At 48.3% G+C, this 23,684-nt stretch overlaps 1 protein-coding gene across 4 annotated transcripts in view; it reads left to right on the top strand.

The window, feature by feature from the left end:
* The first annotated feature begins 6,993 nt into the window (after positions 1 to 6,993).
* The window catches only part of CHERP (calcium homeostasis endoplasmic reticulum protein), a 24,215-nt gene continuing 7,524 nt past the window's right edge, over positions 6,994 to 23,684 (top strand). For 2 of the 4 annotated variants that reach the window (XM_053585556.1, XM_053585554.1), the window contains exons 1-9: positions 6,994 to 7,165; positions 7,474 to 7,647; positions 14,423 to 14,607; positions 15,950 to 16,087; positions 16,364 to 16,515; positions 18,262 to 18,373; positions 18,472 to 18,561; positions 20,340 to 20,589; positions 21,479 to 21,654. In XM_053585556.1, coding sequence (XP_053441531.1) covers positions 7,141 to 7,165; positions 7,474 to 7,647; positions 14,423 to 14,607; positions 15,950 to 16,087; positions 16,364 to 16,515; positions 18,262 to 18,373; positions 18,472 to 18,561; positions 20,340 to 20,589; positions 21,479 to 21,654 — 1,302 coding nt within the window. In that variant the 5' untranslated portion in view covers positions 6,994 to 7,140. Of the gene's footprint in view, positions 7,166 to 7,473; positions 7,648 to 14,422; positions 14,608 to 15,949; positions 16,088 to 16,363; positions 16,516 to 18,228; positions 18,374 to 18,471; positions 18,562 to 20,339; positions 20,590 to 21,478; positions 21,655 to 23,684 lie in introns of all 4 variants that reach the window. The other 2 variants (XM_053585555.1, XM_053585553.1) reach the window with 1 other exon arrangement.

Below are 23,684 nucleotides of genomic sequence, written 5' to 3'. Positions count from 1 at the left end.
TCCAGGAATGTTGTAGAACCTATGCTTATGAAACCATTTTGGGGTAATAATGGCTGAGACTGAGTACCTACTACATACTGATACAGCAGTGAGCTTTTCATACACAATCCTTATAATCTTTGCAAGCCTCATTTTTACAAGTGCAAGTTTTACAAGCCTCATTTTATAGGTAGAAAGGGCCAAAGGAGCCAAGAAAGGACCAAAGGAGCCAAGTCATCTGGGGTCACACAACTTAAGTTTTGATTCCAAAGCCCATTTCCCCCTGTATTACTCAACCATTCCCAACAGAATTTCTTTAAAACACAGTTGGTGAAAGGTGTCAATTTCTACTAAAATAATTGCCCATCTCCTTTTAAAACATATTCCTTTTGTTGCAGTTGTCATTGTTTAGCTGGCCCTGCCCGGGTTTGAACCCACCAGCCTTGGTGTATGTGGCTGGCACCATAACCACTGTTGTATGGGCACCAAGCCTAAGTCATAATCCTTTTGGTTCAGCAATTCACTAAGCACTTAATTGTGCCAAGTGATACCCTCAAAGCACTCTTTATAGATGTGACTAAGAAGTATATGGTACTATATTGGAGATGTAAAGAATACTCGGAAAGCCCAGAACACAAATCTGGGGGGCATACAGGAATGTTTGACTCGCATTAATAACCCCAGGGTATCAGAACCCAAGAGGGAGATATCCTCAGCCCTATTTACACACTGGGAAATGAGGCCAGGTGTGGTGGTTCATGCCTGTAATCTTAGCACTCTATGAGGCCTAGGTGGGAGGATCCCTTGAGCTCAGGAGTCTGAGACCAGAGTGGGAAATGAAAGCAGAGAAGTGACGTTTGACCCACAGAATAAGCCTGGAACCCTTGAGTGTCTGTCTCCAAGCGCAGGGCCTTTTGTCCTGCATTAGCAGCCATGATAGAGTGAGCTGGGTATTCCCTCTCACCTCTGTCATGTACTCCTAAGAGGAGAGTGATCAAAAGTGCACCTTTCACTTCATTTGCCTGGGCCTCACTGCTCGCCAGACCCTAAAGTCCTTATATCTGGACCACTCAAGTGGCTTTGCATTATGCTTCTGTAATTAAAACAGTTTCAAGGCTCTGCCCTGGGGCAGGGTCACTGCTGTTTAGCAAAAGGTCACAGCCTGTTCTGCTTAGAGATGACCAAGTTGAAACCCAAGCCAGAAAGAAATGTAAAACCATATGCATAAGTACAGGCTTTGAAGAATTTCCCCTAAATCAAGTGTGTGTGCTAGATTGCATACTATCCCTCCCTCAGGTATGTCCTCTCCGAGAGACTGGAATACCGTTTGCCTTCCCTAGGCACCACCTTTGTGATCACAAGTTTGCTGATGACATGTAGACACAATCAGGCCCAAGGAATATTCTTTGCTCCTAGACAGAAGTGCCCTCCAATGTCCCCCAGACTCAGCCTATACAGGCCCATTACTGTTCCCAAACTGTTCTTCCTGTCATGGCTTCAGCTAGCTGATCACACAAGGATCAGTAACTACAAGACGCCAAGTTACAGTCACACCAAGCTTTGGCTTTATTGGGGCTATCAGTCTGCCTAGATTTCCTTAGTCACCTGGTACGTTTTAAATTACTTATTACTGATTTTTTTTTAAGTTTGAAACACATTATGACAAAAAATTACCTACACTATGCAAATGTCAAAAAGACTGAGGTAGATGCCTATACAGAGAATAATTTCCAAAATTCTTACACATACACATGCTTATGAATACACAACTTATACAAGGGACTATGAAAGTTTTGAGATACGCAAAAATTTAAATATAAAATCCTTGTGATTACTATATTTTCTCAAAATAATCGCTCCAACATACTATGCACTTTTGCATTCTTATAAAACATTTTTATAAACATTCTTCCATTCATTTTCTTCAAATGCTATAAGCTCACTTTTATTTAGGTGTGAATAGTTTTTTCAAGGCTGAAGAACCTTCTGCACATGAGATTTTTTTACTGTAGGGAACAAGAAATAACCACACGGCCAAGCGAGGACTGTAGGGTGGATGAATCCTAAGTTTAACCTCTGTGGACTCCAAGAACTGAATGGCAATGTTGGCTGTGTAGGCAGATGCACTATCATGGTGCAAGCTGGTCCCCCAGTCCTATCCTAGGCCACCATTCCCGAAAACCTTTGGTAGGAACACTGTTGTGTACCCCTGAGCAGTGACAATCCTTTGTTGCTCGGGAGGAACAGTTGCAACGTGACTGCTTTTGGAGAAAAAAGTTGCCACCATTTTCTTTCCAACATTCTGGGGCCACTTCACTTTTGTTGGTGGATTTTCATCTGTAAAAAAATACATCCTGTCAACTGATGCTGATTCCCCAGATCAAACTGATACCTGATACATCTAGGTTTCATCACCAATAACAATGTCAGAAACTCATCTAGACTTGCTTCCATGGAATCTGACCAGCATTTCTTCATAGTATTCAACACAGAAGCGCTTTTGTCCATCTGTCGAAGTGTGAGGCATCCATCAGGATGAAACTTTCCTGACTTGAAGATAATCATGCAGGATTTTGGACACTGGCGGTGATCCAATATATAGTGCCACTTCAGTATCCTTCAATGTCACTCAATTGTTTTTATGAACCATTTTTCCCCCAGCAGCAATGTTTTTCTCAGTCACTGTGGTTGCCAGACACCCACTCCTCTCCTCATCTTTCAGTGAAGTTTGGCCTCTTCTAAATTCTTGGAACCACTGAAAAATTGTCTCACAGGAAGGAGTAAGGTCCCCGAAAGCCTGCTGCAAACGCTCAAGGCTTTGAGACTCGTTTAACCCACTTTTAAAATCATAGTAAATCATTGCACGAAAGTGCTCTCTTCCCAGAACCATAGCTGACACCAACTGAGTGCTGCACAGACAAAACCCAATGAAGCCCTCCCAGCAACACTGATAAGACAGGCAAGTTGAAACTTGCACAGGTGAATCAAAAAGGACGCTGCTGCTGGCTGTATTTGTTGGAAGTGAAATAATGGACCCTTCTCAAAACTTTTGCTGTGGCCTTCTTATCTGGAAAGAGAGACAAGAAATTAGATACCATCAGTTACCTCTGAAAAGGATATATAAGGTTTTTTCTCCCAAAACAGGCATATTATTTTGTAACCTGCTCTTTGAGAAAAAGATGGCCAAAAGCATTTTCCCATATTATTAAATAGTTTTCCCTGATTTTGTGTCTGTGTATCCTCGTACTCTGTTAGAGGGATGAACTATAATTAACTAATCCCTACTGCTGGATGTTTAAATAGTTTATGATTTTGTGTCTATAGTATGCAATCTAGCACACGCTTTTGATTTAGGGGAAATTCTTCAAAGCCTGTATGTATGAATATGGCTTTACATTTCTTTCCATTTTGATTCTTAGGTGGGTCCCTTCAATGGGTTCATCTCACTACAGGTATACATTTTCCTTGGTTGACTTAGGGGTTGTAATTTCCAGGTTCTTTGAGAACAACTTTGCGGCATCCTCTATGTCAGTGGTTGGGGGTCACCACAACATGAGGAACTGTATTAAAGGTCACGGCATTAGGAAGGTTGAAAACCACTGCTCTATGTCTACCAACTATTCTGTTTTCTTTTGACCAGTGGATTCTGGTTTGACCCTTTGAAATGAGTTTGGGAGAGAACTCTGTGATCTCACATTTTCAGTTTCAGATAAATGACATTTTCATCTGAAATGAATGTATGAAAGTAGTGATCATGGGTGTATCTTTCTGGACAGCAACTAAATATCACTGAATGTGCACACACTCTGAGTCAACAGAAGAGTTACATATACTAAGACACTCTAATATAGTGGTCTAAAAGTGGAACCAAACCAAGAAACCCCACTAAATCCCACTTCAATAAATTACAGTAAATCCCATCTTCAGAATCCTACGCAGGCTTCAAAAAAGATAGTACAGATTCATTAATCTATTTTGGTTAGAAGATCTTATTAAGAATCTGATCAGGCTTGGTGCCTGTAGCTCAGTGAGTAGGGTGCTGGCCACATACACCAAAGCTGGTGGGTTTGAGCCCGGCCCAGGCCTGCTAAACAACGACAGTTGCAACCAAAAAATAGCCGGCACTGTGGCAAGTGCCTGTAGTCCCAGCTACTTGGGAGGCTGAGGCAAGAGAATCGCTTAAGCCCAAGAGTTTGAGGTTGCTGTGAGCTGTGATGCCACAGCACTCTACTGAGGGTGACATAGTGAGTGAGACTCCATCTCAAAAAAAAAAAAAAAATCTGATCAATGCTGTGTATCTTTAACCCATGAAAATGCATATATGTACAGTCTTGCTATCAATTTCATTAGTTATTGGTTCTTTAAAGTCCATATGTGGGAGGTCCCAAGTTAAAACTTTTTGATGTAGATCTTTTTTGACATGAAAAGTGCCACACTATCTAGATTACTACCTATTATATAAACAGTAAGACCCTATACGATCCCTATCTGGAGAGCCGCACATACCCTGTTTCCCCGAAAATAAGACCTACTTACAAGAAAGATAAGACGTCCGCTGAAAATAAGACCTAGCACATCTTTGGGAGCACACCTTAAAATAAGACACTGTCTTATTTTCGGGGAAACAGGGTAGCTGGCTCCTTGCTCAGATCTCAGTGTAAACTTCAAGAACCTTTCCAGACTACCTCATGAGATGGACCCTACCCTTCCACTTATCACAGTCTTAGTAACACCTTGGTGATGATATATTTGTTTACTAATATATCTGTTAGTCTTCCCCCATAGAGTGTGGGTTCCATTAGATTAGTGCTTAGGTCTAACTAATTCATCACTGTATCCACAAGCAACATTCAGCCAGCTACTGGTTTCTGAGCCAAAAATGGTTTACACAGGTGAATATTTGCAGTCAATCCATAACAGAAGAGATGAACTTGGAACCCCAGTTAAGTGAAATGTTACCCCCCAAAGAAGTATTCCACTCTTCTCACAGTAGACCTATGTCTTAGTCCATTTTGCATTGCTGTAACAGATACCTAAGACTGGGTAATTTATTTATTTTTTGAGACAGAGTGTCACTATGTCACCCTGGGTAAAGTGTCATGGCATCAAGAGCTCACAGCAACCTCAAACTCCTGGACTTAAGCGATTCTCTTGCCTCAGCCTCCCAAGTAGCTGGGACTACAGGCGCCCGCCACAACGCCTGGCTATTTTTTTTAAATTTTTTTTTTTTTTGTAGAGACAGAGTCTCACTGTACCGCCCGAGGGTAGAGTGCTGTGGCATCACACGGCTCACAACAACCTCTAACTCTCGGGCTTAGGCAATTCTCTCGCCTCAGCCTCCCGAGCAGCTGGGACTAAACGCCTGGCTATTTTTTATTGCAATTGTCATTGTTGTTTGGCAGGCCCAGGCTGGATTCAAACCCACCAGCTCCAGTGTATGTGGCTGGCGCCCTAGCCGCTGAGCCACAGGCGCCGAGCCAGACTGGGTAATTTATAAAAAACAGAAATTTATTTCTTACAGTTTTGGAGGCTGGGTAGTACAAGGTCAAGTGATTGCATACAGTGAGGGCCTTTTAACTGATGGAGATTCCTGAGGTGGCCCAGGGAATCACATGGGCAGGGGGCTGGGCACACTAGCTCATCTCTGTCTCCTTATACCAGTCACCAGCCCAAACAGCTCTCATAACTCAATCACTCTTAAAGGTCCCACTTCTAAATGCTATTACACTGGAGATTTAAGTTTCTTCTTTTTTTGAGACGGTCTTACTCTGTGAGCTGGGTAGAATGCTGTGGCATCATCACAGCTCACAGCAACCTCAAACTCCTGAGTTCAAGGATCCTCTTGCCTTGGCCTCCCAAGTAGCTGGAACTATAGGCTCCTGCCAAAATACCCCACTAGCTTTTTTATTTTTAATAGAGAAGGGGTCTCACTCTTGCTCAGGCTGATCTCAAGCTCCTGAGCTCAGGCAATCCACCTGCCGGGGGCTCCCAGAGTGCTAGGATTAGAGGCAAGAGCCTCCATGCCTGGCTTGGAGATTTAAGTTTCAAAATGAGGTTAAGAGGGGACAAACGTTCAAAACATAGCAACCTATCTTTAAGAAACTGTACTCAGTTGCATTTTTAATCTCACCAACATAAATTTTATAGACATCTCTCTGATTATATAAATAGCTCAATAAGATCCTCAATCTTGCCTCTGGGCCAGTAAAGTCTTAAACAGTTGTCCTTTTAACCTTTATAGAAAAAGTTTGCCGATCCCCCATCCTAGAGCAGTACTTACCATACAGTAGGCAGTTCATAAGTGCCTGATGGAAAACACCGTAACATAAAAGATAAATGAATCTAAAATACATGTGCATTCATTTGCATCGAAAAAAATAGGGAGGTATAGCCAACCTAGCGTCAGCAAGAGATATTACAGGGGATGTCCACAGCATAAGTTTGCTGATTTTAGTCATCTTTCCCCACAATTAGCTGGTGTGGCTTTATCGTTTTAGAAGCAACGTAACTGCTAGGCCCTCTAAGCCTGCAGTTTGAGGTCAGGGCGAATTCCCCGCCCCAAAGGCTTCCTTACCAAAGGTGGAAAGATCTTTTGTATTTAAATAAGCCCAGTTCCGAATCCGCCTCCCAGTCCTGCTCCACCTCCGGGCTGGCGGGGGAAGAGTGTGACCGGCGCCACATCCCAGGGATCTCCGAGACGCATCTCACCTCGTAGGCTCCTCTCTGTTCCTGCAAGAAAACAGGCCCTGAGACCTGAGAAAGAACTTCCGAGACTTCCGGTCCTGAGAAGACAGCGGCCGCCCGGTCCCTTGCCTACGACGGAGGCCTGTGAGGACGATCCAGCAGCCACCAACCGCCGCTCGCGACGTTCCAGGGGTTCTTCGCGTCGCGCCCCTGTAAGCCCACTCTGTGCACGCGCTAGGAAGTCCCTGCGCATGCGTCGCTCTAGCTCCTCCCATGCGGCCGGCCTTGTGCTGCTTTTTCCCGCCCGCCTCCTACCCTCACTTCCGGAGTTTCCAGGCGACGGCCGTAAGTGGCGGGCGGAAGCGGCCCGCGTAGACAGCCGTAAACGGCTCCCTGGCGCCACTTCCGGCCGGCTTCCGCAGACGGCGCTGGTGGGCGATCGTGAGGCGCCGGAGGACGTTCCCCGCGGCCGGAGCCATGGAGATGCCTCTACCGCCCGACGGTGAGTCCCAGCCCGGCCCAGAGACCGTTTCCCTCTCCCTGGACTCTCCTGTTGGCCAGCCCCGCCTCCAGGAGTCCCAGGGCCTGGGAGGGGGCGGGGCTCGGCCTCGCGGTTTCGCCTGCGGCCTCTCCCGTGGGTCCCCGCATTCCCGGCGAGTGAATGGCACCTATCGGGACCCGTACAAGGGCGCCCTCTTCGCGGTCCACTCTTAGGGACTCCAGCAAAGCGGAAGGAGGCTGGGGAGCCAGAGCCCCCGGGTTTGGGCGATTCTCACAGACGCCTCGCGTGACTTTTTCTTCGTCTTCCAGACCAGGAGCTTCGAAATGTCATCGACAAGCTGGCTCAGTTCGTGGCTCGCAATGGGCCTGAGTTTGAGAAGATGACGATGGAGAAGCAGAAGGACAACCCGAAATTCTCGTTTCTGTTTGGAGGAGAGTTCTACAGTTACTACAAGTGCAAGCTGGCGCTGGAGCAGCAGCAGCGTGAGTCCTCTCCAACTCACAGTCCGCCCCCTAGAGCGATTCCTTTTTCGGATTCCAGTTTGGACTCTGCCACAAATCGCTTTCTTTGGGGTCACATACTTTTTCTCCGTGAGGTGGGGTGGCTCAGCCCTCAAGATTCTTTCCGCTGTTTCCTCGACCCTGCACTGAGTGGCTGCTGTGTCTTTGTGTTATGGACCCTCCCTTCTGGGCTGAGGATCTAGGAGTTTTCTTTTGTTTTGCAGATGTGATGACTGAGATTTGTAGAAGTGGAGTGACTGTTTCTAGGTTTTCTCTAGAAGATGGGATAGAGGCGGGACTAGAGTCCTTGGGGCAGGCACTATGCAGCTTCCTGTGGGCTCTCTGTGGGTCCTGCAAATTTTTTGTGCAGTTCAGACACTTGAAGCCGAGACCGGAAAAGAATTGTTCTGCTGGCTTTTAATTCCAGGCAATGGTTTATTCCAGCCTTGCTCTCAAAGAATTTAAGGTGGGGTTCTGCAGCACAGATGGCCTTTGAGTAATGGATAATCACCAGGTGGTAAAGTTCTTGAGGGTGGGTTCCCCATCTGTGATGCTCAGTAGCAAATTCCCAGCCTCTAGATACTCGTTTGAATGAATGTATTAGATGGACATTAAGAAATGGATGCTACCTGACACCAAGCAGACTTTGGGCCATCATAGCAGGTTTTTGAAAAAAAAAAAATTTATAAAGCTGACAGACTGGGGCACCACAAAGGTGCAGTGACTTGAACAAGCACCATGTGTTTAAGGATCTGTGAAAAGAACCAGGAGTGGCCCAGCATGGCTGAAACATAGAATGTATATGTATTGCTTTGTACAGTGATGCACACCTGTAGTCTTAGCTGCTCAGGAGGTTAAGGTGGGAGGATCACTTGAATCTGGAAGTTCTGGACTATAGTCCTCAGTGAGTTCCATATCAGTATGGGAGCAGGGGGCTACCAGTTTGCCTAGGGAGGAGGGAGGTTGGGCACTATGGCTTACGCCTGTAATCCTAGCACTCCAGGAGGCCTAAGCAAGTGGATTGTTGGAGCTCAGGAGTTTGAGACCATCTTGTGCAAGAGTGAGACCCCATCAAAATATAGGATGATGGTGCTTCATGCCTGTAGTCCCAGCTGTCTGGGAGGCTGAGGCAAGAGGATCTCTTCAGGCCATTTGCAGTGGTTCACACCTGTAATCCTAGCACTCTGGGAGGCCAAGGTGGCTGGATCACTTGAACTCACCAGTTCTAGACCAGCCTGAGCAAAAGTGAAACTCTATCACTACTAAGAATGAAAACTTGAGGGACGAGGATCAATTGGGCCCAAAAGTTTTTTTTTTGTGTGTTTTTTTTTCTGTGCCTTTTTTTGTTTGTTTGTTTGTTTTTATTGTTGGGGATTCATTGAGGGTACAATAAGCCAGGTTACACTGATTGCAATTGTTAGGTAAAGTCCCTCTTGCAATCATGTCTTGCCCCCATAAAGTGTGACACACACCAAGGCCCCACCCCCCTCCCTCCGTCCCTCTTTCTGCTTTTCCTCCCCCCCCTTAACCTTAATTGTCATTAATTGTCCTCATATCAAAATTGAGTACATAGGATTCATGCTTCTCCATTCTTGTGATGCTTTACTAAGAATAATGTCTTCCACTTCCATCCAAGTTAATACGAAGGATGTAAAGTCTCCATTTTTTTTAATAGCTGAATAGTATTCCATGGTATACATATGCCACAGCTTGTTAATCCATTCCTGAGTTGGTGGGCATTTAGGCTGTTTCCACATTTTGGCGATTGTAAATTGAGCTGCAATAAATAGTCTAGTACAAGTGTCCTTATGATAAAAGGATTTTTTTCCTTCTGGGTAGATGCCCAGTAATGGGATTGCAGGATCAAATGGGAGATCTAGCTTGGGTGCTTTGAGGTTTCTCCATACTTCCTTCCAGAAAGGTTGTACTAGTTTGCAGTCCCACCAGCAGTGTAAAAGTGTTCCCTTCTCTCCACATCCACGCCAGCATCTGCAGTTTTGAGATTTTGTGATGTGCGGCCCAAAAGTTTTGAGGTGGCTTGGCACCTGTAGCACAGTGGTTATGATGCCAGGCACATGCACTGAGGCTGGCGGGTTCAAACCCAGCCCTGGCCAGCTAAACAACAATGACAACTGCAACAACAACAACAAAAAATAGCCGGGCATTATGGTGGGTGCCTTATAGTCCCAACTACTTGGGAGGCTGAGGCAAGAGAATGGCTTAAGCCCAAGAGTTGGAGGTTGCTGTGAGCCGTGACAGCACAGCACTCTACTGAGGGCGACATGGTGAGACTCTGTCTCAAAAAAAGAAAAAGAGTTTTGAGGTTGCAGTGAGCTGTGATACCATGGCACTCTACCAAGAGCGACAAAGTGGGACTCTGTCTCAAAAAACAAAAAGAGGATCACCTGAGCCCAGGAGTTTGAGGTTGCTGTGAGCTATGGTGACAGGGCACTCTGGCCTGGTGCAACACAGTTAGACTCTGTCTTTTTTGTTGTTGTTGTTTTTGGCCGGGGCTAGGTTTGAACCTGCCACCTCTGGCATATGGGACCGGCGCCCTACTCCTTGAGCCACAGGTGCCGCCTAGACTCTGTCTTAAAAAAATAACAACTCTCTGGAGGTTGCTGTGAGCTGTGTGAGGCCACAGCACTCTACAGAGGGCCATAAAGTGAGACTCTGTCTCTACAAAAAAAAATAAAATAACAACTCTCATCTCTACAAAAAATTAAAAAATTAGAGGGGTGTGGTGGTACAGATCTGTAGTTCTAATTGCTCATGAGGCTGAGATAGGAGATCACCTGAGCCCTGGAGTTTGAGTTTGCAGTGAGCTATGATGACGCCACTGCACTCTACCCTAGGTAACAAAATGGGGGGATCTGGGTGTGGTGGCCTACACCCGTAACACTAGCACTCTGCCAGGCCAAGTTTGAAGAGTTTGAGACCAGCCTGAGAAAGAGTGAGACCCCATCTCTACTAAAAATAGAAAAATGAACTGGGTGTTGTGGCAGACTCCTGTAATCTCAGCTACTTAGGAAGCTGAGGCAGGAGGATGGCTTGAACCCAGGAGTCTGAGGTGACTGTGAGCCAGGTTGATGCCATGGCACTTTGGCCGGGGGCAACAGAGTGAGACTATTGAAAAAAAAATAAACAAACTGCTGATCAGTAATGGGACCACCTGTGACTGAATAGCCACTGAATAGTGCAGTGGCTATTCAGTCACAGGTGGTCCCATTACTGATCAGCAGTTTGGCCAATATAGTGTTGGCCAATATAGTGAAGCCCTGTCTCAAAAGAAGAAAAGTAAAAATTATGTATACAGAGGAAGAGTTTGATCCAGAATTTCAAATGCCTGCCCAGAGGTTCTTCTGGTCTCTATTTAGGTTTGAGATGGGGGTGGGAGGTTCAACTACCTGAAAGCATAAACAAAATGTTGTGTTTATATGTTGTTATGGCAAGCATTTCTTAGCCCCAGCGCATCAAGTTTAAAACCGCCATTAAAGTGGGCAGCCATGAGAGAGTTTGAAACAAGAGGGAAAGCAGATTGTGACCAGCAAGCAAGACAGGTTGAAAGGAGCAGCCTAGGGAGCAGTGAGGTCAGCAGGGGGGAAAAGCGGGGCAGTTTCTTGATTGAGAGATAGTAGGGGCTGAATTAAGTCAGGGATTTAGTCAGAAGAAATGGACGTGGGGCCAGGTATAGTTAAAGGGTACAATCCTTGAATTTTGGCACCAGGTGGATATCAATGACATAATAGCATAACAAGGCAGAGGAGGAAGGCCCCTCAGGCAGTGCTTTGGCTTAAGTGACTCATCTGAGGGCAGCCCACACTCACCCTTTCTATCCTGGAGGGTCAGAAATCAGGGGGGCACTTGAGAATCAGTGCCATAAGAGGGAAAGGAGAAACCCCGTATAGCAAGGGAAGATTGGGGCCAGGAAGTGATTTCTGTGGGTGATGATGTGTTAGCTGGCATCTAAAGAATGCATCGGAGTTAACCAGGTGGAAATGAGGGGAGAAAGTGTTCAATACACAAGAAGGGGTCCTTTGAGGGAGGGAGGACCCAAGATGGTAGTGGCTGAAGCCCAGAGTGGGAGGGAGATTTTGAGTGGCCAGAAGTAAGGATGCAAAGGAGGGAAGGCTGGCTTGCGATGGAGTCAGAAGTTTGTCCCAGAAGCTTAGAGGAAGGTGCCGAAAGATTTAAGGTCTTTTTTCTTTTTTTTAGACAGTCTCACTGTGTCACCCTTGGTACAGTGCTGTGGTGTTACAGCTCACAGCAACCTCCAACTCTTAGGCTTAAGCGATTCTCTTTCCTCAGCCTCCCAAGACGCCTTCCACAATGCCCGGCTATTTTTTTGTTGTTGCAGTTGTCATTGTTGTTTAGCAGGCCTGGGTAGGGCTCGAACCCACCAGCTTCGGTGTATGTGGCCAGCACCCTACTCACTGAACTATGGACATGTCTTAAGGTCTGTTTTAAAGCAATGGTAGCCACAGTACAGCCAGTAAAGGGCCTTTGCCCGTACTTTGGGAAGACTGAGCCTCAGGACTGTTCTAGAATGGAGCTTTAAAAGTTCTGTGGTGGCTCGGTGCCTGTCAAACAACAATGACAACTACAACAACAACAACAACAAAAATAGCCAGACGTTGTGGCGGGTGCCTGTAATCCCAGCTACTTGGTAGGCTGAGGCAAGAGAATCATTTAAGCCTAAGAGTTGGAGGTTGCTGTGAGCTGTGACACCATGGCACTGTACCGAGGGCGACATAGTGACACTCTGTCTCAAAAAAATAAAAGTTCTGTAGTGAAGGACCAAATGTTGTTTTCTTTTAAATTGCCAGTTTTTTGTGAAGCATGCTAAAAATGTGAACAGCAATCCATAGAGTTGTAAAATTGCTCAAACTCTTGCTTGCTAATTCTGTAACTGCCTGTCACCCATCTGACCTGGAGATCACATAGTGCTGCAGTACAATGACTGCCTTGTTGAGAGGGGAAGGGGTAGAACCTGATGGGTTCTAGGGGTGACACAGCTGATAGCACAGCCATGGTGTGACAGCCACTGACACAGACAAATTGAAGTGTGATCTAAGAGGCTGACTTGACAGCACCATGTGGCTCGTTAGTGTGAGGTGCATGTACCGTCTCTGTTTCTGGCTTGGCATCTGGGTGGGGACACTGTCAGTCATAGAGATTGAGAGGGACTCCAGGAGATGGCATCTGGAATATGGGGCAGGAGGAAAGGCAGGGAAGTTTGGGGTGTTTGTGGAAAACCGGGAGAGGGGGGTGTGGTCACTGATTAGGTCCATAGCTTAAGGAATGCAGAATGGAGATGACGAATTTAGGAATCATAGCCTGCAGATGGTAACTGTGGTCAAGGGAAGATGTCACATGTATAGAGCTGAGGACAAGGGCTTAGAACACAGGCCAGGCACTCCAGCATCTGAAGATTAAACAGAAGAAGGTGCAGCAAAGGTGACAGAGAACAAAGAAGGGACCGAGAGTGCAGCCACACGGAAGTCAAGGGAGATGAGGCTCTGAGACAGGCCTGTCGAGCTGAGGGTGTATTCAGCAGGCTTGGGGATGGAGCAGAAGACGGACTGCTGCTTGGATAGAGAGAAAGGGGAGATGAATTGAAGATGAGTCTTGGCTGTGTAATTGTTGAGAGAGGGGTGTGGGGTTAAGGGAGACGTTTTAAGCCTAGAAGACTTGGGTGTGTTTGGATATTGCCCAGGAGGAGTCAGTAGAGAGGGAGATAGTAAATAAGAGAACAGAGAACGCGAAGCAAGTGTCCCTGGGAGGGTACGGGGCATGGGGTGTAGCACACAAGTTGGGTGTCTTCCTTATAGGCTATAGCACCGTAAGACATACTGTAAAGCCCAGTCAACCCTAAGCAGTAATTGGGTGCCCAGCAGTGGGCCCTGGGTTGCACCCTCCTGGGACTTAGGAAGGCTCCAGTGGTTCGTGGTCATGTTCTGATCAGATAAGAACCCAAGGTGGAAAGGGAGGCAGGCCACCTTGTCAAGGGTCCCTTCCCCAAAAGACCTCACTTCCCATCCCATCTGGCCAGAATTGGGATATGTGCCCATCTCAACCTGGGCTCTTGCCATCAAGATGGTGTCTCAGGGCCTCAAATTAGATGGATCCCTGAATACAAAGGGTCCCTGGCAACTCAAAGAGAGTCGGTGAAAGGAAGGCAGGGCGGGTGTTGGGAAGGCTGCAGTGCATGCCCAAGGCTACAGCTTCGTTTGCTGGCCAGATGTGCCGAATCCCAGAGGCTATGATGTCCCGACAGTGAATGGGTATGTTGGGGATGGTGGCAGAGGTGAGAGGGAGCAGCCTAGGAGATCAGGGGATGAGAGCCACCCTCAAAGAGGCCTGACCTCAGCATCTTCTAGCCTGGGGAGAGTGCGGAGGTGGGTGGGCTCAGGCTTGCACCAGAGGGACCCTAGAGAAGGACCAGGCTTTGTTGGCAAGAGAGTGTGAGGTGACTGTTCCTCGATTCTCCAAGAAAAGAATGGCTTAAAGGCACGAGGGCCAGTGGGTGAGAATGTGGGAAAGGGTCCAGAGCTGGGGTGCTGTGAGAGGGAGGATGTGTAGGAGGGTTAGGCTTCCAGGGTTGGGGGAGTCAGCAGACACAGGAGTTGGCTGCACAGAGGCCCTCTTATGGATGGTGAGTCTGGAGGGCCCAGGAGGCCCCTTTGGCCTAGAGGTGTGCCAGAGGACACCTGGATCCTGGCCACCTTATGATGGGGGGCTTCCTCTCTTCTGCCAGTTATCTGCAAGCAGCAGGCACCAGAGTTGGAGCCAGCCACAGCCATGCCACCCCTGCCACAGCCCCCACTGGCCCCAGCTGCACCCATCCCGCCTGGCCAGGGTGCACCATCCATGGATGAGCTCATCCAGCAGAGCCAGTGGAACCTCCAGCAGCAGGAACAGCACCTGCTGGCCCTCAGACAGGTAGGGAGCTCCTCCTCCCCTCCCCTCTTTGTTCTAAGGTAGGTACTAGGAATGCACTCCGTGCCTTAGGTTTTGGATCTGTGAGTTGGAGCGAATACCAGGCATCACGAGACTTGTTACCATGCTCAGCACTAAGGACAGGGCTTGTCACCTTCAGCCCTGAAGCTGACACAGAGGCTGTGTCTCATTCTAGTGAAGTCATTACATACGCTCTCTGGACACATGCACACCTATCACCTGTGGTGGGTACCTCCATGTGAGATTGTGGTTCAAATGTGCCCATTTGTGCTTACATAACTGGTGCTGCTACACAGCCGCTGGTGATTGCCATTGACCCTGTCACCTGGTAGCTAGGTTACCCTAAGCTGTCAGTGGGAAAGGACCCTTTTCCTTTGATCCATCAATCTGATACTTCTGCCTAATGCAATTAGAATGAATTGGCAGAAAAACAAGATGAAAAGGCCAGGTGCAATGGCTCACACCTGTAATCCTAGCACTCTGGGAGGCCAAGGTGGGTGGATTGCCTGAGCTCACGAGTTCAAGACCAGCCTGATCAAGAGCAAGACTCCCCATCTCCAAAAAATAGCTGAGCATTGTGGCGGGTGCCTTTAGTCCCAGCTACTCAGGAAGGTGGGGCAAGAGAATCGCTTAAGCCCAAGAGCTGGAGGTTGCTGTGAGCTGTAATGCCAGGGCACTACTGAGGGCAACAAAGTGAGACTGTCTCAAAAAGAAAAAAAAATAAACACAAAGCTCACACGATTCCAGCCCTAATTTTAAGACATAAAATTGCTCCGTTGTGTTGCTGCCAGCCAAACATTCCAGAATGCTAACCCTGACTTTCCGCCCAGAGTTGGTCATGATTGAGCAGGACAGCCCTAAACTGACCACCTCGCCACACAGCAGCTTTGAGAGATCAAATGGGCAAAACCCTGGCATCGGACTTCACCTTGGGTGCCACTAATGATGCATGAGGTTTCCCCCTCGCTTTTCTGGTGGCCATGGTGTGTCCCTTCTGCACATCTGTTCGCACTATCACCCATTGTCATTGTGTTTTGTTTAATCGGCTTGCAGAGGTTCCTTGTTCCCACTCGCTATGCTCTTTTCCTCCATTATCTGGAGGGCAGATGCTGTCTCCCAGTGTGTCTTGTCCAGCCTTATCCTCTGTCTTTTTTCAGGGTGAGCTGTCATGTGTTGGTGGCAGGTGTGAGGGATAGGACTCATGCTGGAGATGGGCCAGGGACCCTCATCATTTATTTCCTCATCCCACCTCCACTGAGCCAGGCATAAGTGCCCAGACTAAGGGTCCTTCTTCATACCATCTCTGTCTCATCTGACCTCCCAGGAGCAGGTGACAGCGGCTGTGGCCCACGCTGTAGAGCAGCAGATGCAGAAGCTCCTGGAGGAGACCCAGCTGGACATGAATGAGTTTGACAACCTATTGCAGCCCATCATCGACACGTGCACCAAGGATGCCATCTCGGTGAGGACATCAAGGGGCTTGGTGTTAGTGGCAGAGGTACTCCCAGGCAAGGGCCCACCACATCCGGCCTGGACTGGGAGCTGCACTGAGGGGCACATTTCCCCTTCCCTCCTTGAGCACTCTCCTTAGGTGTCAGGACCCTGTGGCCCCATGCTTTTGTGTGCCCTGCCCTCCATCAGTGTCACTTCCCTGGGCTGATGGTAACATGTGTTCAAGCATGCAGTGGGTGCCAGGAGAATGCCTTGCCCCACTCACCCATTGACCTGGGCATTGCAGGCTGGGAAGAACTGGATGTTCAGCAATGCCAAGTCCCCCCCACACTGCGAGCTGATGGCAGGCCACCTTCGGAACCGTATCACGGCTGACGGGGCACACTTTGAGCTGCGGCTGCACCTCATCTACCTGATCAATGATGTGCTGCACCACTGGTGAGCGTAGCTGCCTGCCCATGACCCCAAACAACCCACCTCCTCTCTCACCACCTTGCCTGGGAGAACACTTACAGTCAGTACCTTGGTTTTCCCTGGACTGTCCTGGGACTAGGGGGGCACTTATCCAAAGAGCCTAGGAAAGGGTCTCCCTGAGCCATGAGCCCTCCGTCTGCAGGACTAAGGTTGGTCTCGGCACCTTACCTACCCTTACCCTACACCCTGGCCTCTCCTGTACCCTTGACCTCACCTATGACATCGTCATCTCTTTGAGGCCACTGTCCCCTCCATAACCTTGCTTATCAGGGCATTACTTAGCAAGCTGGGGCTCAGGCTTTGCCACCTCTTTGATGTTTCCGTGTCTGCCGCTGGCTCCCTTTTCTGATCTGTCCACACACTCATTCACCTGACTGCTATCGTGACCCTCCTGTGAGGGTCCCTTGTCTAGCTAGCCCTGACCCAATTCCTGGAACTCTGGGGAGCTGCCTTTGCCAACCCTTTGTCCCCCACACATCCTTCAGCTCCCTCCCACCATTGCAAGGAATTGGGAGAGCCCTGCTGTCCCCAAGGCCAGGTGGGTGTTTCCTTCTGCATGGATACAGGGTTAACACGACCAGAAAACTGTTCTGAAGCAGGAAAAAACACAGTGCTCTTGAGACAACATATAGCTTTTAAGACTGGCTGTCCACGTGTGTCTTTGAACTTGGCCAGGCTGTCAGGGGGTAGCATAGTTAGGAATACAGCTCCCATCTACACCCCAGTTCCTTTCAGCCATTCCCTGGATTCATCTTGTTTCTCTCCTGCTGGGAAATAAACATTCAGTGCCTGTGCCCTCCTTTTCTTCCTCCCAGCAGCCCTCTCCTCCCTGCCTCAGTGCAGAGTGCCTCTGCACAGACGTACCTACTACCCACATTCCCCATCAGCACTTCTCTGTAGCCCAGCTCTGTCCAAGGCCACATGCCACTCACCTGTCCTCCCATCTGCCTTGCCTCCTCACCTGGCTGTGGGCCCAGGCCCCAGCTCCTCTGAGCTCCCTCTGGCAAATTCAGCCTCGGGAACGGTCCCAGCCACTCACCTTCCACCATACATCCCTCCCAGGGGAAAGCAGACGTGTTTTCATGCCTCAGCTACCTTACTGCACAACTTCAGGGGTCTTCATGGGCCATTTACATACAAAGTTCCCCTGCTCAGCTCTGCATAGTAGCTCTGAGAGGATTGGGGATAGGCGCATCGCCCTGTGGAGCAAACAGTTCCTTATCCAAAGCATTCTAGATGCCAGAGGGACTGGCCACACTCCTTCCTCCTGAGAGGTCCACCCTGAGCCCAGGTTTCTGTGTGCATAGAGAGTAACGTGGATAATGCCTGACCCTACAGCAGCTTGTTCCAGTCTTTTTGGCACATGCAGGGACTCTTACAGGCTCCCGTCTCTCCATTCTCACTGCCACCCTGGGAGGGAAGGGTATTTTACTTACAAGGGTATTAAGGGCCTTAATAAAAGGCCTTGCTCAGAATGTCCTCAAGCTTTATTCTCTTCCTCTTCCCCCCACCGTCCATCAATCCCTCCCTAGAGCCCTCGAGTCCAGGTGCCAGCATAGGTGTTGTGGGAGCCCAGCCATCATCCCAGCCGGGTTGGGGGCCCGATTCCCGAGAAGGCAGAGGGTGCTGTGGCTGGAGCCGCGATGGTAACGGGCGCGTGGCCGGGTCCCGTCCCAGGGCCCTGACGCGCGGAAGGTCTCTCCCTCACAGCCAGCGCAAGCAGGCCCGGGAGCTGCTGGCCGCCCTGCAGAAGGTCGTGGTGCCCATATACTGCACCAGCTTCTTGGCCGTGGAGGAGGACAAACAGCAGAAGATTGCCCGGGTGCGTGGGCCCCTGGGTGTGGGCAGAGGTGTGGGCAGGGGCTGGGGCCACATAGGCCTTCCCTCCTCCAACACAGCCTCTTTCTTCTCCACACCCAGCTCCTGCAGCTCTGGGAGAAAAACGGCTACTTCGATGACTCCATCATTCAGCAGCTGCAGAGCCCAGCGCTGGGGCTTGGCCAGTACCAGGTAAGCATCTCCCACCCACCTGTGCTTTCCCCGGAACCAGCACAGACACTCCAGGATGGGGTGGGAGTAGCAGTTACCACCCCAGCACATTCCCAGAGCCAAAGAGCCTGTATCCACTGCCCATGCTAGAAATGGCTGGTAGGTGGTGATTACTAAGTCCCTGGTGACTGGGCTCCCAGGTATACCCCTGACTTTCCTGGCGTACTACAACCATGGTACCTGAGGGAATCACTGCTGTGGGGGCTCTTCATCCTGTTTTCTCTTGTCTCCCAGGCACGCTTCTGTGTCACCAGAGCGTGAGGAAACCCAGACGTATATAGGCTGCCACAGTTGTCACAGACCCTCTGCCTGCTCTCTGAGGGGGCATCTGCTCCCATAGAGGGGGGGCTTGACTGAGCCCGGGTCACAGAGGGGAGGGACAGGTCTCCTTGGTCATCTCTAAAGTGGCACTGGCATTGGTATTCCACCTACAATTGTTAGAAGTGCACAGGTCATACCTCCTTGTAGGTGGGGCTTGAATGTCAAAAGCGACACTTTTAACTGTTCTCTCTGGGACCATCCTAAACTCTGCCCACAGGGGAGAAATTTTCATGCTCCGATAAGCAAATAAGGAAGGCATATTTTGTACCATTTGTAACTTTCTGGTTTTAAAATAAACATGAAATTATCCCATCATGCCTACATTAGTGAACTCCTTTTTCCTCTTGATTTGTTGATAGCAGCTCATGCTGACCAGCTGTTGCCATGTGAGTTCCTTTCAATGTGGTATCTCTGAATTATCCCCAAAGCTCTAGGAAGTCAGTTTAGTTACTGCTTCATTTTATAGGTGAGAAAATTGAGCCTTAGGGATTTGTGACTTGCTCAAAACCATGTGGCAGGCTCGGCGCCTGTAGCTCAGTAGCTAGGGCGCCAGCCACATGCACCAAAGCTGGCAGGTTCAAACCCAGCCCGGGCCTGCCAAACAACCACCACAACTACAATCAAAAACTAGCCAGGTGTTGTGGTGAGCGCCTGTAGTCCCAGCTACTTGGGAGGCTGAGGCAAGAGAATTGCTTAAGCCCAAGAGTTAGAGGTTGCTGTGAGCTGTGATGCCATAGCACTCTACTGAGGGTGACATAGTAAGACTCTGTCTCAAAAAAAAAAAAAAAAAATTCTTGGGTGGCGCCTGTGGCTCAGTAGGTAGGGCACCAGTCCCATATACCAAGGATGGCGGGTTGGTTCAAACTCATCCTGGCCAAATTGCAACCAAAAAAAATAGCCAGGCATTGGGTGTGCGCCTATAATCCCAGCTACTTGGGAGGCTGAGCCAAGAGAATCGCCTAAGCTCAGGAGTTGGGAGGTTACTATGAGCTATGACGCCATGGCACTCTACAGAGGTCAATAAAGTGAGGCTCTGTCTATATTAAAAAAAAAGAAAAAACTATGTGGCAGATAGGCAGAGCCTGTGTGCGTTTCTGAGAATGTTGTCAGCAATGTGTTTTTAGTGCCTACATAGCAGACCAGAACACAGCTATCATTGTTTGTTCCCATCATGAAGGATTCATAAACTGCTCTGCAGTGAACATCCTTGTTACCACATCCTTGGCTGGATCCCAGGCTACCTGTGGTTGTCAAGACTGGATTGATGGTTCTGTGACAACCACCTGCCTGCCTGGCCCAGGGCCCCTGGGCTCTGTAACTCAGCAGGCATCTGCTTCTGTGTTATTTCCAGAAGGAGTGGGACTGGGCAGCAAGCCCAGAGGCCAATCCTGAGTGGTGGGTGTTCTTCTCTTTGCCAGGCAACTCTCATCAATGAGTACTCCTCAGTGGTGCAGCCGGTGCAGCTGGCTTTCCAGCAGCAGATCCAGACCCTCAAAACACAGCATGAAGAGTTTGTCAACAGCCTTGCCCAACAGCAACAGCAGCAACAACAGCAACAACAGATCCAAATGCCACAAATGGAAGCGGAAGTCAAAGCCACACCACCACCACCTGCTCCACCCCCAGCCCCAGCACCTGCCCCGGCCATCCCACCAACTACCCAGCCTGGTATGTACCCCTCAGAGGCTGGTCATGTGGAGAGTGGCCAGAGAGTATCCTTCTCAGCCACAGCTCTGATGCTGTAATCCTGGGCCCATTCCTAGGGCCACGTTTTAGTTTGTTGAGGTGCTTTATAGGTAAAACTCTAGACCTTTCCTGAACACTCTCAAGAGAACAGAAAGGGATGAAAGGTACCCAGGTCATTCTTATAAGACTACAATAATTTACACCAGACAAGACAGACAATGCATGAATAAGAGAAAAATCTTATTGCTTTTTGGAGGATTGCTTGAGGCCAGGAGTTTGATACCAGCCTGGGCAACAGAAAACAGAAAGAAAAAAAAAGATATAATCTGGTATCTGTGCATATTTTGTTAAATCCCTCTGTTTTCAAAAAACAGAAAGAAAAAAAAAGATATAATCTGGTATCACTTCTGAACAGAGACACAGAAATACTAAATAAAATCTTAACTGTGGATTAAAAATATATCATGATCTAACAGGATTTGTCCCAGGAATATGAGGATGGTTTGACACCAGAAAAATTAATAAAAAAAACAGATTAAGTAGGGAGAAATGATCTTTTGTACTAGATACAGAAAAGGTGTCTGATAAAACACAGCGTTGATACAAATTCTTTAGCAAACTAAAACTAAGATCTGAGATGTTTATTGTAGAGCTTTCACAGGAGATGCATAGTGTTATGTGTGTGAGGTCAGAATCTCCGTCTTTCTGTCCCCTAACTGAAGGCAAGCAGTGGTCATAGTTTTCACTGGAATCATGAAACAAGAACTGATTTGGCAATAAAGCCCCTCTGTGGGTTGGCTCTGGGTCAGTGTTAAGGAGACAGCGCCTCCTATTGACAGGCCTTCTCTAATTGCCTCTTTCTTATATTTAGATGACAACAAGCCTCCTATCCAAATGCCAGGCTCTTCAGAGTATGATGCCGCAGGAGGGGTCCAGGATCCTGCAGCCACTGGACCCCGGGGCCCTGGGCCTCATGACCAGATGCCGCCTAACAAGCCCCCTTGGTTTGACCAGCCTCACCCTGTGGCTCCTTGGGGCCAACAGCAGGTATCGCTTGAAACTTGTGGTATGGGCAGGTGGATGGCCTCCCCTGTGACGGTTGGGGGTTTAGTGGCTTAAAGGGGAAGATCCATTGAGATTCACTACCACAGAGCTTGTGCTATACAAGTAATAGATAACCCTCTTTTCCTGTGACTCAGGGACAGATGGAGTGAGAGAGCCAGGTCTTTATGTTCCTTCCCTGAGCTTTGATTATTTGGGCCTCTCAGTAATACAGATTCCCATTTTCCTGAGAAGGCTGGAAAAGTTAATACCTTTTAAGTACAGAAAGATGGTTCTGTAAGAAGAATTTTTTTATTCTCTATTGCTAAAACCACAAACCCAGTAAGGCTTCTTTCTTTTTTTAACTAATTCAACTAGCTAAGTGTCCATGTTCTGTTGTTCTGGAAAGAGCAGGTGCTTTGCAAGGAAAGGGAAAGTCAGAAGTGTCAGGCTTGTGTCCGGAAGGCTGCAGCTGCAGCATTTTCTGGGGTCAGAAACCTCTAGACCGCAGCAAGGATCACCTCATCTGGCACAGCATGCCTGGGAAACACTCTTGCAACTCACTGGGTCTAGTTAGAGCATTTAGTCACAGCCTTTCCTGGGCACCCACTTCTATGTCAACAGCATGGCTGCTGTGACCTGGTTATCTTTACTGAGTGTAGCCTTACCAGGTGATTCTTTGTCCATAAGAAAAGCCATAGGATGGCAGGGCGACAGCTCTGGACTGAGAATTGGGGGTTGTGGCTTTGAGCCACCCACCCTGAGCTTGAACTTCACAAAAGATTGGAAATTCCCATAAAGATAACCCCCACATCTGAGTGCTGGCTGTTAGCCATGTAGCATAGGCTATTTTGTGGGTACCTTCTGATGACGTACCCACAAAACAGGTTCTTGTAAGTGTGCAAACAGAGACCCTTAGTGTCTTAAAGCTTGGTCTTTTTCTCGCTGGTGATCTGCCTTAGGTCAGCAGGGTGCTCGGCAGTCCACAGTCAGAGACTGTGTCCTGTACTGGTGATGTGGTTGGTGTGGCCTGGCCTGCTTACGTGGTGCTTAGACATTTGGAAGTAATTCCTGGTATTTAAACATCTGGCTCTGTAGCTTTGTGGTTTTCAACCTTTATTATCTCATGGCACATTTGAACTTACAGTTAAAATTTCATGGCACACTTAAATTATGTTGATCCAAAAAAAAGAATAGAAAAAACAATGTGCTTTGAACTTCTTTCCAAAATAATTTAATTAATGATCTTTAAAAATGTTTGCAGTACACTGGCTAAAAATCACTGTTGTAGTTTCTCTTGGCAGCCTGGGTCATCCTCACCATAGTAGTGGTTATCAGAGCTGACCAGCCTTGACCCCAAAGCTGGGCCCTCTTGTTGGCTTCACCTGTGCATATTTCCACCACCACCCCAACCACTGAGTTGGAGTTTGCAAGCCTGGCTTTAAGTCATCAAAGCTGCAGCTGGGTGAGATCTGGTCACCCAGAGTTGTGGTCGATGTACAGAAAGATATGGTTTGGGGATTTCTAATGTCAGGCCCTGATGATGAGGATGGGAGAGCAAGTGGTTTATCTAGGAAATAACCCCTGAAGACAGCCCTGGGGGAGAGAGGGCAGCTGTGTCATCAAGAGTGAGTTCCTTGCCTTGACGCCTGTAGCACAGTGGTTAACTGTACCAGTTATATACACCAAGGGTGTTGGGTTCGAACTCGACCCGGGCCAGCTAAACAACAACAACTGCAACAAAAAATAGCCGGGTGTTGTGGCGGGCACCTATAGTCTCAGCTACTTGGGAGGCTGAGGCAAGAGAATCGCTTAAGCTCAAGAGTTTGAGGTTGCTGTGAGCTGTGATGCCATGGCACTCTACCGAGGGTGACATAATGAAACTCTGTCTCAAAAAAAAAAAAAAAAAGTGGTGGGCAGGGTGCCGGCCCCATATATCGAGGGTGGTGGTTCAAACCCGACCCTGGACAAACTGCAACAACAACAACAAAAAACAAAGTGAATTCCTTTGTGGGCACCTAGGTTGCTGGGGCACC

Source organism: Nycticebus coucang, chromosome 3 (assembly GCF_027406575.1).
Source record: "Nycticebus coucang isolate mNycCou1 chromosome 3, mNycCou1.pri, whole genome shotgun sequence".
Lineage (NCBI taxonomy): Eukaryota > Metazoa > Chordata > Mammalia > Primates > Lorisidae > Nycticebus > Nycticebus coucang.
This window is presented reverse-complemented; position numbering and strand designations above follow the sequence as displayed.